The sequence below is a fragment of the Macrosteles quadrilineatus genome, unplaced genomic scaffold (assembly GCF_028750875.1).
Source record: "Macrosteles quadrilineatus isolate MER2022 unplaced genomic scaffold, UCM_ALF_1.0 Scaffold_1__1_contigs__length_201487025, whole genome shotgun sequence".
Lineage (NCBI taxonomy): Eukaryota > Metazoa > Arthropoda > Insecta > Hemiptera > Cicadellidae > Macrosteles > Macrosteles quadrilineatus.
The window spans coordinates 163,792,299-163,807,417 of NW_026542594.1; the positions used below are offsets into that span (position 1 = coordinate 163,792,299).

General features: G+C 33.3%; 1 protein-coding gene across 1 annotated transcript in view; it reads right to left on the bottom strand.

Annotated features, from left to right (window-relative positions):
* Positions 1 to 1,605: 1,605 nt before the first annotated feature.
* Positions 1,606 to 15,119, bottom strand: part of LOC128988783 (serine/arginine repetitive matrix protein 2-like) — a 38,848-nt gene continuing 25,334 nt past the window's right edge. The window contains exons 10-15 of the mRNA XM_054410417.1: positions 12,253 to 12,369; positions 11,947 to 12,036; positions 10,589 to 10,738; positions 6,373 to 6,567; positions 5,940 to 6,085; positions 1,606 to 4,699 (exon numbers count right to left, since the gene is read on the bottom strand). Coding sequence (XP_054266392.1) covers positions 4,572 to 4,699; positions 5,940 to 6,085; positions 6,373 to 6,567; positions 10,589 to 10,738; positions 11,947 to 12,036; positions 12,253 to 12,369 — 826 coding nt within the window. The 3' untranslated portion in view covers positions 1,606 to 4,571. The remainder of the gene's footprint in view (positions 4,700 to 5,939; positions 6,086 to 6,372; positions 6,568 to 10,588; positions 10,739 to 11,946; positions 12,037 to 12,252; positions 12,370 to 15,119) is intronic.

The window sequence follows — 15,119 nt, forward strand, 5'->3', positions numbered from 1 at the left end:
TTGTGTGCAAATCATCATTCTCACCACACACATCCAACTGCCCGATAGAGATGAAATCTAAAGTTATGAATAGTGCATTGAGCATGTGACTACGCATACAAATTGAAAGACAGCTTTAAGCATCCTCACTCAATGACATCTTTGTGTACAGTTTGATAACGTGTGAATGGTTATGATCTGTTTACAGTTTAACTGATTTGTTTGTAGCACATATGAATATTTTTAATGTTTTATTAACTAGATATTTTGTTATGTATTTTATATTTAATTTGTTATTTTGAAGCATGGACAATTGGGTTTTAGTCTGTTTAGCCAAGTTCGGTTCTGATAGTTGACCAAAATTTTTTTACACAAACAGACAATAGTTATTTGTGTAACTAGTGGTGAAAGTGGCACTTTGCTGCACACGAGAGGCGGCGAGTGCGGAATGATCTCGAGTGCTGCAAAGGCCTTTTTCACTCGTGTTACACATTATATTTTTCCTACAGTCACTATAAAGCATATAAATAATTAGTCTTTCAAACACTATACAACACGCTTTTAGGTTCAGCTGGCAACACAAATGGTGCCCTAGAGAAAGTAGTACCCGCGGTCAGTATCACTCCGCTATTTTTCCTCGGCAAGAAATGTGCTCCACGTTTTGAGAATATAGTTCCGTATGTTTTTGTAATTTGAAGTGGTTTCCGCGCCTAAAAAAATGCTTTAAAGGTATTTTCTTGTTTATCAAGATCGTAGGAACGTTTTAAAAACGTTTAAAAGAAAAGTCCAGAAATACCGAAACTATAAACACGAAATGACAGGTTAAATCGTAGTTATAATAGTCAATCAGCTGCTCATAGTATTATTATCTTTAAGTGTTGCCAACCTATTTCCAAGCTTACACGGATTACGTGCATAATAGACGCTGTTTTGTGTTGTTTCCTTGGAATCCTGATGTGCGGCAAAGTATAAATATGCAGCAATTAGCAGCTTTCTGTACTATAAACAGTACAAGGAAGCCAACTTTGTCGGGTGACTGTAGGAAAAAAGCTATTTTATCACTCTGTAAATGAAAATGGCTCATGTTAGCTGAGCTTTACAAAAACCAACCTTTTCCATTTTATCAAATTTGATTTTGCCTGTCTCAAAAAAACGTTGGCCTGTCACAAACAAATTAGGTTTTTACTCATCACAACAGGAGTGCTAGTGTATGTATTCTTTTATTACAGAACTGAAAATATCTGACAGCTGACACTTAAAGAATTTGTATAACTATGATATGAAACCAGTAGACAATGAATTTATGTTTCATTGGTGAATTAATTAAACAGAGAAGCTTTGTGTAATCATTTGCATTGTGATAAAAAAAAGTTTTATTCACCACTTGTTACAAAAGATCCATTTTGGGCTCGATAGTTGTTTCCGCACTCGGCTTCGCCACGCTCATAAACCACTATCTTTCCCTGAAATGTGCGGTTTTTGGTACCTACTACTAGTAGTGAAATATACTAATAAACCATGTAGAAATCAGAAAAACTAATTCAGCAAAACTCTAAAACCAAACACATGCAACTATACCAAACTTTAAAAACCAATCAAATATTAGGTTAAAAAAGTTAACACTCATTCAATTTAAATCACATATATTTAATTGAAAATCAATATGAAAACATCAATGATATAAAAATACAACTACAGTATTTATAAAACCAAAAGCTAACCCAATAAAATGATGATTTCAAACAGAAATTTAACTAAAAACCTGTAAAACCATGTTAGTTAATTATTAAACCACAATAAATAAAATGATACTTATGTTGTATGTTCGGTGGAAAAATGGAAGTCTTCTGAAATAATGTAGGCCTAAAGGATATTTACAAACAGAACTTAAAACTTATATTTATTTACACACGCCCCTCAAATCAACATTTCAAGTTCTGGAAATGATTTCCAGTAATAATAACATTTATAACCGAACTTCAGCTTTTCTTTGTAAACTTGTATAACTTAATTGTTATTTGTTAATATACAAAAATGTGGTATAGAATTTTAATGAGTGTTTCAGTTGTACAGTTGAACCTCTATAAGACGAATTTCAAGGGGTACGGGAAAAATTCGTACTATAGAGGTATTCTTAATAAAGAGGGTCGTTTTATCGAGGTTTAATGCTGCTGTTATTCTTCTTATAGAGGTTTCTCCTCGCTCCAAGGTTTTTCCAAACAATGACTGAGGAAGGAGGAGGGATGGGTGGGGGTTTCATGTTGAGACAAGCTTCTGTTTGTTTTGAAAACTACGTACTATGGAGGTTAAGATTATGATAAATTCGTCTTATAGAGGTCACGTTCGTCTTGTAGAGGTTTTGTGCTGAGAATATTCGTTGTATAGAGGTTAATCAGTCCTAGCCCATGTCACAAACAAATTCGTCTTATGGAGGTTTTTAAATTAATTACTACGTTGTATAGAGGTGTTTTTAGCATTGACCTATATGAAGGTGTCAAGGGGATTAAAAAAAATTCGTCTTATCGAGGAATTCGTTTTATCGAGGTTCGTACAAACGAGGTTCAACTGTAGTTGTAACCAAAGAGTTGACAGATAGTGATGGCAGAAGGTCTTTCTTTAGTTATTTTGTTAAATTAATGTTAACAATTTCAATCTCAATTAAAAAGGATAATCATACTCAGGGCTAAGAGAATCAAACATTTGCCTGTGTTTCATCAAAACAAAAAAACTGTTGGGTTATTTCCATTCCGATACAGGAGTCTTTGAATATCGTCTTGATAAGAGATATCATAGACAAAAAGAATTAAATATAGACTGTAGCTGTGCTGCGGTTACCATAGGTTCTGGCGCACACCGTTGGGAGTGCCGTATGTTACGCAGCGCATACGCCACAACTACTTTTTTTGCCTAACTAGGCTACTAAGTTTTTCCATGTTTAAAATTTGTTGAAAGGAAACTGTCATGCAAGTAATAATTCAATTTAATTAATCTTTTAAAGTTGCATAGCTCATTTTATGTTTTTGATTCAACATGAATCTTGGGCTAAATTTTAGCTTGGTGATTTGTCATGGCAGTAATCGTTACACCCTAAAATCATTAGGGTTGAGTGATTCTGGCACAAACAGTTTTAGGACTGATTCAAGTATATTCTACAATGATTTACAAAATCATACTAGGATTTGATCAGTTTTGTTTTACTGGGACACTCTCTATCCAAGATTGCACAGATAGGCCTATCCTTTGCTATATTTATCTGATCCCTAGATAATGATGAGTAAGATTACATTGCTTGTTTTTGAGCTTGAATTATTTCCTGGAAAGTTTTAGTGATTTCTCTTTGATGATAAAAATGCCAAGATTTGGATAAAAAAAGATATACTACCTGTATCAATAAATACTTAAAAGATTAGTGAACTTTAGAATGACTGAGCTGGCTCTATTATTCTAAAATCCACAATTACATTTTAGTTGGTCAACCAAAATTGTAACTTGTTAAAGATAAATGTAGGCTACCATGAAGGCAAACAAATTTATACTTATCATAAATAAAAAAAAAATAATTTCACCACTGTATTATTTGATCAAACCCATTTTCAAATGCTTTATTTACCCTTTCAGCATTTGAACACAGAGCACTCCAGCGAACCCACCTGCCATAGAAAGTCATTTTTCAACGGTAAAGAAGAACTCGATACATTAAATACCTTTTCAAAAAAAGGCACTAAAAGAACAAAAAATTCGAGGTAACATAAAATATTTAATTTAACCTAAAAACACTACAAAATAATATCTTAATTCTTGCATTAAGAACATCTACACTTTATCACCAACAAAATCCTTCCTTGGTTTTAAAATCTTAGCACACAACTGGTAAAGTTTAATGGCAATTAATGCCAATTTGCCAACTAATAGGCCTTATAAACTACATAGTCATAAGCACAGCCTAAAACTCCCATAACACTACAAGTCCTTCACTAACTCAATTATAATGTGTCTTTATAGTAAATAAAAGACATCATGTCCTTCATGCGAATACAACAGGATAGGAATTTAAAATAATAATTTGAAAATGATAAAACACAAAAACAACACAGGTACTTAATTTATCTATGATAAAAATAAACCAAAGTAAAATATCATTGTAAATCTAGGGTAAAACCGGATTTTTTATAAAATGATACATTACCTACCGATAGTAAATAAAAAACTAAAAATAATATTCAGAATGGCACGTTAAATGAAAATTTACAAATGAAAAATCTTTTGCTCCATCTTTACCATATGATATTAGAACAAAAAAGTGAAATGTGTGCCTAAATCTAATAATTGAGTACAGCTATGAGACCCGATGCTCAAAAATTAAACTGAATATAATACTTAAAATGATTCCCTGAATGATCAATATATATTTACAAAAAAAGTCCAGTAATCTACACCGTACAATCTAAAGATAAAAACCTAAACAATTTAACAATGATGACGCATTGATAACAACTATAATACAGTTTTAGTAAAAAATAAATAACACCACCTCCTTGACTAAAATTGTCTACTAAATTACAATGACTAAGGGTTGCGGCTGGTAGCCAGGGTCAAACGCACGAACGCTTGCGCAGCTTTGCCTTGACTTCATTCAGCAGTAGATCGAAGGAATCATTAGAACGTGGCTGCATGGCAGGAGGAGGACCATAACGGCATTGCATGTTAGTCGCCATTCCATCTGTGCAAACAATACTGGTCAGAAAAACTACACAAATCATTACTTTATTAAGTTTACTAATGGCTCTAATATCATTGTTATCACATAAGCAATTTGTATGGATTAATATCTGATCAAGGTCAAATTTGTATATGACTGTGCAGAAATTCTAAACGGACCAACAGTCATAACAATAACAGAGATAATGACTAGGCCTAATGTTAGGGTAAGTAAAATACAACCCATAGGTGAAAGCCTAAGAAGCCTACATACAATCACAACATTGTTTCTTACTTAAACCATTTGCTTGTGTAGCGGGGCAAAAAATACAAATATTTGTATCACATGCTCAGAATTACGTCCCTTGTTATAATCAATTTTGTTCATAATATGAAAGTATTCATCATAGCATGTATCAAATTAAATTATGAACTAGAGACTAACATTTAAATTATTATAAATCTTTTCACCATATCTTTATCTTCCTTCTATAGTTCGGCCGCTTAAAAATCGACCTCCTCCAGCATCGATTTAGCATTAGCGCGCATGTCGTTTTCTAAGCGGCCGAACTATAATAGCTATTAGAAACTTCAGAATTGAGTTTTATTCCATTTTGTTAGTCAGAGTCTACATAAAAATTGTGTTACTGGCAAAAAACAAGTTTCATAAAATGATTTACAATTCCAAAAGGCAAAATGGTGTTTTGTTCAAGAAGTACTGTAACATTAATCTACTTATGCACAGTGTAAATACAAGGTGACTGGAAAATAAGTTGCCTGCATCCTCCTTTCAAACGTTTTAACATAGAAAAATAATATCTGCATATCGTAATTAGTCACAAATGTACTTTCCTATTATACTTGTATTACAATGATGACTATGGTTCCTAAAACAGGTTTGTTGCTTGTTGTAAGAATATTATTGGAAACGTCCTTGAGTAGCAACTAATTTAAGGGCTTTCAAAAGAGAAAATCAAATAACACAAACAAGACCTTTTCTAATCCACTAAACAAATCTTTCTTAAATTGCTTAGGATCCAAGTTTCACCATTGTATACAGACAGCATTTATATTTTACATGCTCAGAATTACGTCCCTTGTTATAATCATATTTTTTCATAATAAAATTAATGTTGTTCATCATAGCATGTATGAAGCTTTATGGAGGAAAAGATAAATTCCAGTGTTAACCATGAAACAATAAACAATCTAACTCTCAGCCACCACTGCTGTTACTATCTTGATAGTGAATTAGACATTACCTAGATCAGCATATCGTTGTTTGCAGAACGCACGGCGGCCACCAAAACACAGGTCGTAGCGAGGCAGTTTAGGGTCGTCATTGCCATGCTCCACCGCCTTGTATGCATCTGCTTTGTACGCAAATGTTACAAAGCCATAGTTATCTCTGTAATTAAAATGAAATGTTTAAAACAAAGGACAGCAAGTGTAGATACTAAATGTAAACATGATTGTGGTAACTAGCATATTTTTTGTAGTGTTGAACCATTTGCAATTGTTTATCAGTTGGGTTTCAGTTGATTAGTTATACACCGGAACTATAATAAATCAATATATCAATAATAAATTAAATTTGACATATTTTATAACAGAACCAACTTTAGAAAAATACTTGTTTGACAAAATTCAAACTGGGATTAGAAGAAACGGGTACCCGGCAGGCATTAAACTTACCCTCTCTCACGGAAATGAACACTGATGTCCACTATTGGCCCAAACTGTTGGAACCTCTTCCGGAGATCTGCCTTGGTAGTGCCCTCGTCAATGCGTCCCACATATATGACTCTTCTCTCCTCCACCTGCTTCGTCTTCTCCTGGGTGGGGAATTCCTGACTGCGAGAGGAGGTTGACCTCACAGGAGAATGGTTCCTGTAAATACATGTACCATCTGTGAAATGATCTTTCATTTGGTGGAAAAATGTCTACCACAGGATACAAAAGACCTTGCATTCCAAGGATGAAAAGACCAAAATATCTCCGCCGCAGTAAACCTGCAGACTAAGCAAATTTCCATTTATCTGGCTGGATTTCCACAAATTAAAGCACATTAAAACAAAAAAGTAAATCGGTCCCGGGTATAGTTTTACCATGAGACCTACGTTAAAAGCTTATTTCCTATAAGGGAAATTTGCTGAAAAAACAAAGCTGATTACAACTTTAAAGTAAATTTGTACATTAAATAGGGGACAAAATAAGCAATAATGTTATACATTACTTGAACAATTTCACATGCTCAGAATTACGTCCCATGTTATAATCAATTGAGTTCATACTACATTATTCATCATAGCATGGTATCAAGATCAAATGTATTACCTAACCATCTTCTGATTGATAACAACTAACACAGGATGGATATGCACTCAAGAAGTGTAAAAGGCTACAGATTTAAATTTTTAAATGAAGATTTGTTTTTGAAGTGCATAAAGGGATTTTAAGTAGGGATAATCTACTGTGCAAAAGTATGATTACTGCTTTTCTATATAAGTTAATTTTTATAATACAATTACAAATTCGAGACTCACATACATGCTCAGAATTACGTCCCATGTTTTAATCAATGCAATTCATAGAACATGATTCATCATAGCATCTGTGATACCAAAACTTTAGCGATAACAAAACCGTTTGAGTAACTGTTTGACCATTTCACAAATTATTGGAATTGTATTGTCTGAAAACATACAGGATCTATTTGTCAAAAGCGTATGTTGTTTTTATTGTGTTGTAAAAAAAAAAAACGCATAGCTACATTTGATTTTTTCTGCGTATAATACCAGATTAGACTAAAATGATAAAAACACTAATAGCGAAGTGACTTGAAATTGAAGAAATTAATTAGCCTATATGTCATGTAGGCTACAATTATTAGCATATTTTTTTCTAGAGAGGGTAGATCAACTTGTGGGAATATCCCCTTGCAGCAGTGATTCTAATTACACAATCTTAAAGAAAGGTGGCTTCATTTATTTATTTTTTTTTATTCACTCATCGTCAAAAAGTTCTAGCACAATAATAAATAGCCTATCAAAAAAGATTTAATTTAACCATTTTAGCTAAATTTAAAAGTAATTAAAATACTACATCGAAACATTCACTGTATGTGTTTTAATGAAATTTGTATCTTTGAAGTTTTTATGGTGAAACAACAATAGGAAAATTGTAAATACATTTTATGTTAGTTAGCTTACAGTGTAAATATTGACTATTTACAATTTTTTTATAAACAAGTTGATATACAAATTTGTGCATGCAATATATGATTTGTATACAAATATACAAATCATTTTTGTTATACACTATGTACATTATACACATACATTATACACTATGGACTTATATACATGCTCAGAATTACGTCCCATGTTTTAATCAATGTTAATTAGTGATGGGCGGATCCAAGAAAATGTCGGTACCGGATCCGGATCCGGATCTTGAAAAATTCGGATCCGGATCCGAAGATCCGGATCCAGATACACACTGTCATAAGGGCGGGTTAAAAAAAAACGTAATTAACAGAATGCCAATTTAAATCATACTTTTATTATTTTTTATCACGTAGCTTCGGGTGAGATTAAAATACTAATGGGATATTTTTGAGACAAAATTATAGGCCGTTAGCTTATCATCCAGGTACAAAACTTAAAAACTAGAGGTGTGAAGATATCCGAAAAATCGGATCGGATTCAGTTCGGAAAGATACATGCCATTGCCATATATGTTATTTATTTGTATCAAGAGACAAACACTGAAACATGGCCTTGCCATATACGTTATTTGCACCAAGAGACAAACACTAAGACATGACCTTGCCATATAAGTTATTTGAATTAAGAGACAAACACTGAGACATGGCCTTGCCATATAAGTTATTTGTATCAAAAGACAAACACCGAGTCATAACCTTGCCATACAAGTTATTTGCATCAAGAGACAAATACTGAGTCATGGCCTTGCCATATAAGTTATTTGCATCAAAAGACAAATACTGAGTCATGGCCCTGCCATATAAGTTATTTGCATCAAAAGACAAACACTGAGACATGGCCTTGCCATACAAGTTATTTGCATCTAGATACAAACATCGAGACATGGCCTTGCCATATAAGTTATTTGCATCAAAAGACAAACACTGAGACATGGCCTTGCCATATAAGTTATTTGCATCAAGAGACAAACGCTGAGACATGGCCTTGCCATATAAGTTATTTGCATCAAGAGGCAAACACTGAGACATGGCCTTGCCATACAAGTTATTTGCATCTAGATACAAACATCGAGACATGGCCTTGCCATATAAGTTGTTTGCATCAAGAGACAAACACTCGGGGAAAAAACGGTCTTATACATGGATACAGACAGCTTTGTGTTAGTAAAAAATCTGGAAAAAATCGGGGTTGTATAGTGATACGGACAGATTTGTGTTGGTAAAAAATCGAGGTTGTAGAGTGATACATACAGCTGTATGTTTAGTAATCAAATCGGTGTTGTACAGTGATACAGACAGCTTTGTGTTTAGTAAACAAATCGGGGTTGTACAGTGACAGACAGCTTTGTGCTAGTAAAAATATTCGGGGTTGTAGAGTGATACAGACAGCTTTGTGCTAGTAAACAAATCGGGGTTGTACAGTGATACAGACAGCTTTGTGTTTAGTAAACAAATCGGGGTTGTACAGTGATACAGACAGCTTTGTGCTAGTAAAAACATTCGGGGTTGTACAGTGATACAGACAGCTTTGTGTTAGTAAACAAATCGGGGTTGTACAGTGATACAGACAGCTTTGTGCTAGTAAAAACATTCAGGGTTGTAGAGTGATACAGACAGCTTTTTGTGTTAGTAAAACAAATCGGGGTTGTACAGTGATACAGACAGCTTTATGTTAGTAAACAAATCGGGGTTGTACATTGATACAGACAGCTTTGTGTTAGTAATCAAATCGGTGTTGTACAGTGATACAGACAGCTTTGTGTTGGTAAAAAAATCGATGTTGTACACTGATACAGACAGCTTTGTGTTGGTAAAAAATCGGGGTTGTACAGTGATACAGCCAGCTTTTTGTGTTAGTAAAAATCGCGGTTGTACAGTGATACAGACAGCTTTGTGTTAGTAAATAAATCGGTGTTGTACAGTGATACAGACAGCTTTGTGTTTATTAATCAAATCGGTGTTGTACAGTGATACAGACAGCTTTGTGTTGGTAAAAAAACGGTGTTGTACACTGATACAGACAGCTTTTTGTCTTAGTAAAAAAATCGGTGGTGTACACTGATACAGACAGCTTTTTGTCTTAGTAAAAAATCGGTGTTGTACACTGATACAGACAGCTTTATGCTAGTAAAAAAATCGGGAAAAAACGCCATTTGAAAAAATCGGATCCATCAAAACCGGATCCAGCCCAAGATCCGGAATTTTTGGGATCCGATCCGGTGCCGGTTCTAGCTCGGATCCGGCGGATCCGGTAGTCCGATATCCGGATCCGACCATCACTAATGTTAATTCATACAACATGATTCATCATAGCATATATTAGCAGTATCAAAATCGTGAGGGTAACCATTTTAAATATTGGTATTGTATTGTCTGAAATCATACTGAATCTATGTCAAGAGCGTGTATTGTTTTTCTCGTGTTGGAAAGAACGCATGGCTACATTGTTTACTTTATGTATTTACTACCATTCTAGCTAGACCACAACAAGCCTTAAAGTGATAAAAACATTAACAAGAATCATTATTTGATTTTTATGGTTTTAGTCTCCATTTCCAGATTTGAAATTTTTGGTTTTGACCTTTATACGTTTCATGAGTGAATTCAGCAATTTAATCATAAGGTTCCTATACACAAACAAACAAGACAATTCATATTTGTTTCTGTGTCGTGTTGACCTACCTTTGCCATGATCTGTCTCTCTCCATAGCTCTGTCTCTGTCAATCCTGTAGTTCCTGGAAGAGTCATGATGATGGCTTCGTCTTGGAGAACGACTCCTCCACTTCTGTCTTCTGTAGCCATCCCGAGATCTAGATCTTGATCTGCTACGACTGGAAAAAGATTCTTGGTTTAGAAATAGTTTGCAGACAACATGTAAAATTACCACATAGCTTTTGATGGGGGGAGAACTCCAGTAAATAATCCTTCTCTTCACAAAAGAGAATAAAATAGCATCGAAAAGAGGGCTCTGTTTGCTCAGAACCAAAAGGCCTGGCATTATCACATTGAAATCTATTGTCGATTGATGCAAGCCTGAACCTCCAAAAAGTTTCAGATTCTAAGACTAGACCAGGTGTTATCCGGCCAAAATAACTAAGACAACAAGCAATAATCTCACCTCAGTTCACTTAATTTGATGCAGGTTAATTATTTATCCTAAATTGCTTGTTCTTTGGTAAAACAAATTTTAACCAAACATTGAAATATTCATACTGCAAGAAAAAAGAAAATCTATTCTAATATTTATAACTTTTAAAGTTCATATCATGGGTTTTTTTTATCTACAAGTCCAAAACAAAATATAAATAATCATTTAGCACGAAAACTGAATGCATTTAGCTAGATATTTTGCAAACCTTGATGAGTCAGCATTGAAATATTCATACTGCAAGAAAAAAGAAAATCTATTCTAATATTTATAACTTTAAAAGTTCATATCGTGGGTTTTTACTTTCTCCCCCTATACCATAGTATATGGAGAAAGTATTGTTTTCGTCAAAATTTTCGAGTTTGAGTTATGAGTGGATAGATTCGTTTTGGGTCCCCCTGGACCCAAAAAAGTGGTTTTCGAAGTGATGTCTGTGTGTGTGTGTGTGTGTGTGTGTCTGTGTATCTGGATGTGTACAGAGCTAGAGACTACACCTGTGGTCCAATTTCAATGAAATTTGGTATGTAGGTTCTAATCCATGGTATCTCCAGGCGTTTTTTTCATTTTTTTGAAATTTTGATTTTTAATGGGGATTTTCCCATAAAAACCCATAAAAAACCGGAAAAATCGGATTTTCTCAAAAATGGCCCGAACGATTTTGATTAAAATTTAGTATGTTGTAGCCCTTTAAATTCTGAACAAAATTGTACAAATCCCATTTCCGTATATTTACTCTCACCGCTTACACATGATAAAGGTTGTTGACAAACTTATGGGAGAAAGTATGTGTCAGAATGCTGATACCGTTTATTTTATCTACAAGTCCAAAACAAAATATAAATAATCATTTAGCACCAAAACTGAATGCATTTAGCTAGATATTTTGCAAACCTTGATGAGTCAGAGCTAGATCCTGAAGATGAGCGTGAAGGAGATCTGGACCACATTCGAGACACACTTGACTTGCGTCTGCTCCTGCTCCTGAAACCAACAAAACTGGACTTTGGTATGTGGAAAACAAAATTATCATAGCCAAAAAAATAATTTAAGGAATAATATCATTAACACAATTAAGAGTTGTAATGAAATTACAATCATCACTTAGAAAATGTATTTCTATTCTGAATTTAAATCAAAAACAGAATTATATCAGTTAGTTGTTTCAACACTCCCAACACAATTCTTTCTGGACTTTACCTTTTCCTCCTACTTGTTTTCCGCCTGTGAGAGCGGTGGCGGTCAGACTCAGCACTACAAGAAGAACTAGACGAGCTTGCATGCCTGGATTGGTAACTTCTATGTTTGAGATCATTCCTATGAAATGAGCAAAATTTGAATTAGCTTCATCATCTAAATATTTGTAGCTTCATCATCCAAATATTTGTACTGAATAACAATTTAATTAATTTAGGCAACAATCTTTAGTCTTAAAAAGTAGATTCAATATGATTGAGATGGTCATGGGAGTATTTCCTTCAGTACATTTTATCAACGAAATAGATTATACTGGACACAATCCTTAATTATAAACAGTAAATTGGTTTGGCTGCTACTTCCAGATCAGATACTATCTAGCGATTAAATAAGTAATCCTCATAAATTCTAGGAAATACCCAATAAAGTTTACATCATTTCTGGAATAGTTTTCAGATCAGCCTTATTTATCAATATAAAAACATATATTTGAGATTACAAAATACTTAAAACTGCTATCACAGATTTGTTTAAACACCCTGAAAAAATTTAAGAAAAGAAATATGTTTGTCAAGGTGTCTATTACATCATAAACATGAATTTTTAAACTTGGTACTACAGTAAAACAGAATTAAAACAATAATCATTGTGCGGCTGTGGAACTCCTAACTGGATCTGTCTTGTAGCATAAGCAGTCGAAGCATAAACACTCTTCAATAATTTAGTCAATAATTTCAACAAATTACTTAAGTACTAAATGTTATCTAAATTACATTTTTTGCATCTCTGATCAGAACTACTATCTAGCTTTACAGGTTTCATCACTTGTTGCAGATATACCCACAATGTCATCACCTCAGAGATGTTAAATAAAGTTTATATTTGATGTGTTGTATGTAGACAGGTATTTATAATCCTAACAATATTAAACTCCAATACTAGATTAGATTGCATCACTTTTCAGGTTAGCGTTAAAATAGATTTAATCATAGGCTAATCGTAGATAAGTAATACAATTTTAAAGGCATTTATTTAAAAGAGTATTAACTACCAAGGAAATTTTGAATAAAGAATTTATAACACCAATTATTACTACTACAGTAGAACCTTGATAATTCAGCACTCGATAATCTCAACACTCCAGTAAGACTGAACTCAATTCCTTCCCTAAAGAATCATAATTTAAAAGGAATTTTGGCGGTCCAAAAGTCAATGATGGTAACTCTAGTTAAATTTAGTTTTTATTTACGGTAGGCAACTATCTTTGGTCTTAAAAATTTAGATTCAACATGATTGTACATGGTAGTATATCCTTCAATACATTTAATCTACAAACAATCATAATGCACACAATCTTTAAATTATTGGGACAATGACAATGTAAACATTATAATAATTCGTTTAGCTGTCACTAACATTTCCAGATCAGATACTATCTAGCGATTAAATTAGTAATCCTCACAAAGTGTAGGAAATATCCAATAAGTTTACATCATTTCTGGAAAAATTTCAACAATCTTTAAAAAATGTGGACTTTATTTAAACCTGGCTTGAGCCCTATCGGCCAACTGTTTATGCCAGGTTATCAAGGTTCTACTTACTTAATAACTATCCGCTAGTATTCATAAAATCCATGTTAAAAGTTTAACTGAATTTAAAATATGCACCAGATCAGATACTATCTAGCGATTGAACATGTTAATCCTCATTGTTGTAGGAAAACTCTATTATTCTCCATCACATCTGGATACATTTTCAGCAACTAAAGTATACTTGGATTTTTTACGTAGTGGGCTGCTTGGTATTTTATTTACACATTAATATTTAAAATATTATAGTTCAGTACTTAGGGATATACAGGGTGTCCCACGTAGGGGTTTAGACATTTGATTTTATATTACTTGGCCACTTATGTACTTAAGGTTTAAAGTTCACATATAACGTGAAATTTTCAGATTTATAACATTCATATAAACAAAATGGTGGCACAATTCCAATTTTGTTTATTACTCGATTGGTTTACTGTGTTGCAGTTGACGCGTATTTATTTTCAATGAAAACTGAAATAAGTGGGCCTACTGTCAAAGCTGCACTAGCTGCAGGATTTTAAAGTATTGCTTGATCAGCAAAAATATAGCTTAATCTTCTCGAAGGCAGTTTTACGAACGTTACCAAACGCATATCTTAAACACACATAAAAAAAATTCTTAGAATTCCAGTTTAAGTAAAACTTCACCTCAGGAGGTAAGGTTATGTTTTTATGGCTTAAGCAATACTTTTAAATTATATGGCTATCCAAAAAATGTGTCAAAACTACAACATAAACAAATCAAGAAATAACGTAAAATTTCATTTGTAGCCTATAGGAATAAAATTGGTAAAATTTTCAATACACTACCATTTTGTTTATAGTTACGAAACCTACTTGCTAAATTGTGTTACGTTTTTAAACTGTTGGTACATAGGCAGATAAGTAATATGAAATCAAATGTCTAAACCCTCTGTTTTTTGTCTATAGTTCAATTTAGTAGCCTAGGTATAGAAATATAATACTGTATATATAAAGAAAACCCACCTGAACTAATGGCCTTGAGGTGTGTTGAGCCCCCTAGGCCCTACATCCAACTTATTTTACTTATAAGAGACATTTTACACTTAAACTTGACAGAACATTTATCTAATATGATATTAAGGAAATTTTTTGCACACTTTTTTATGTTGAAGTACAGTTGCCTACCTCAACTGCCCTCAAATGACTCCTAGAAGATACTGTTCTCAATTTTAAACCAATTGAACTCAATATTACAAAACACTATTATTTATGAAAGTTGTATAATCCTTTTTGGGTATTCAACACTGGATTTTATTCA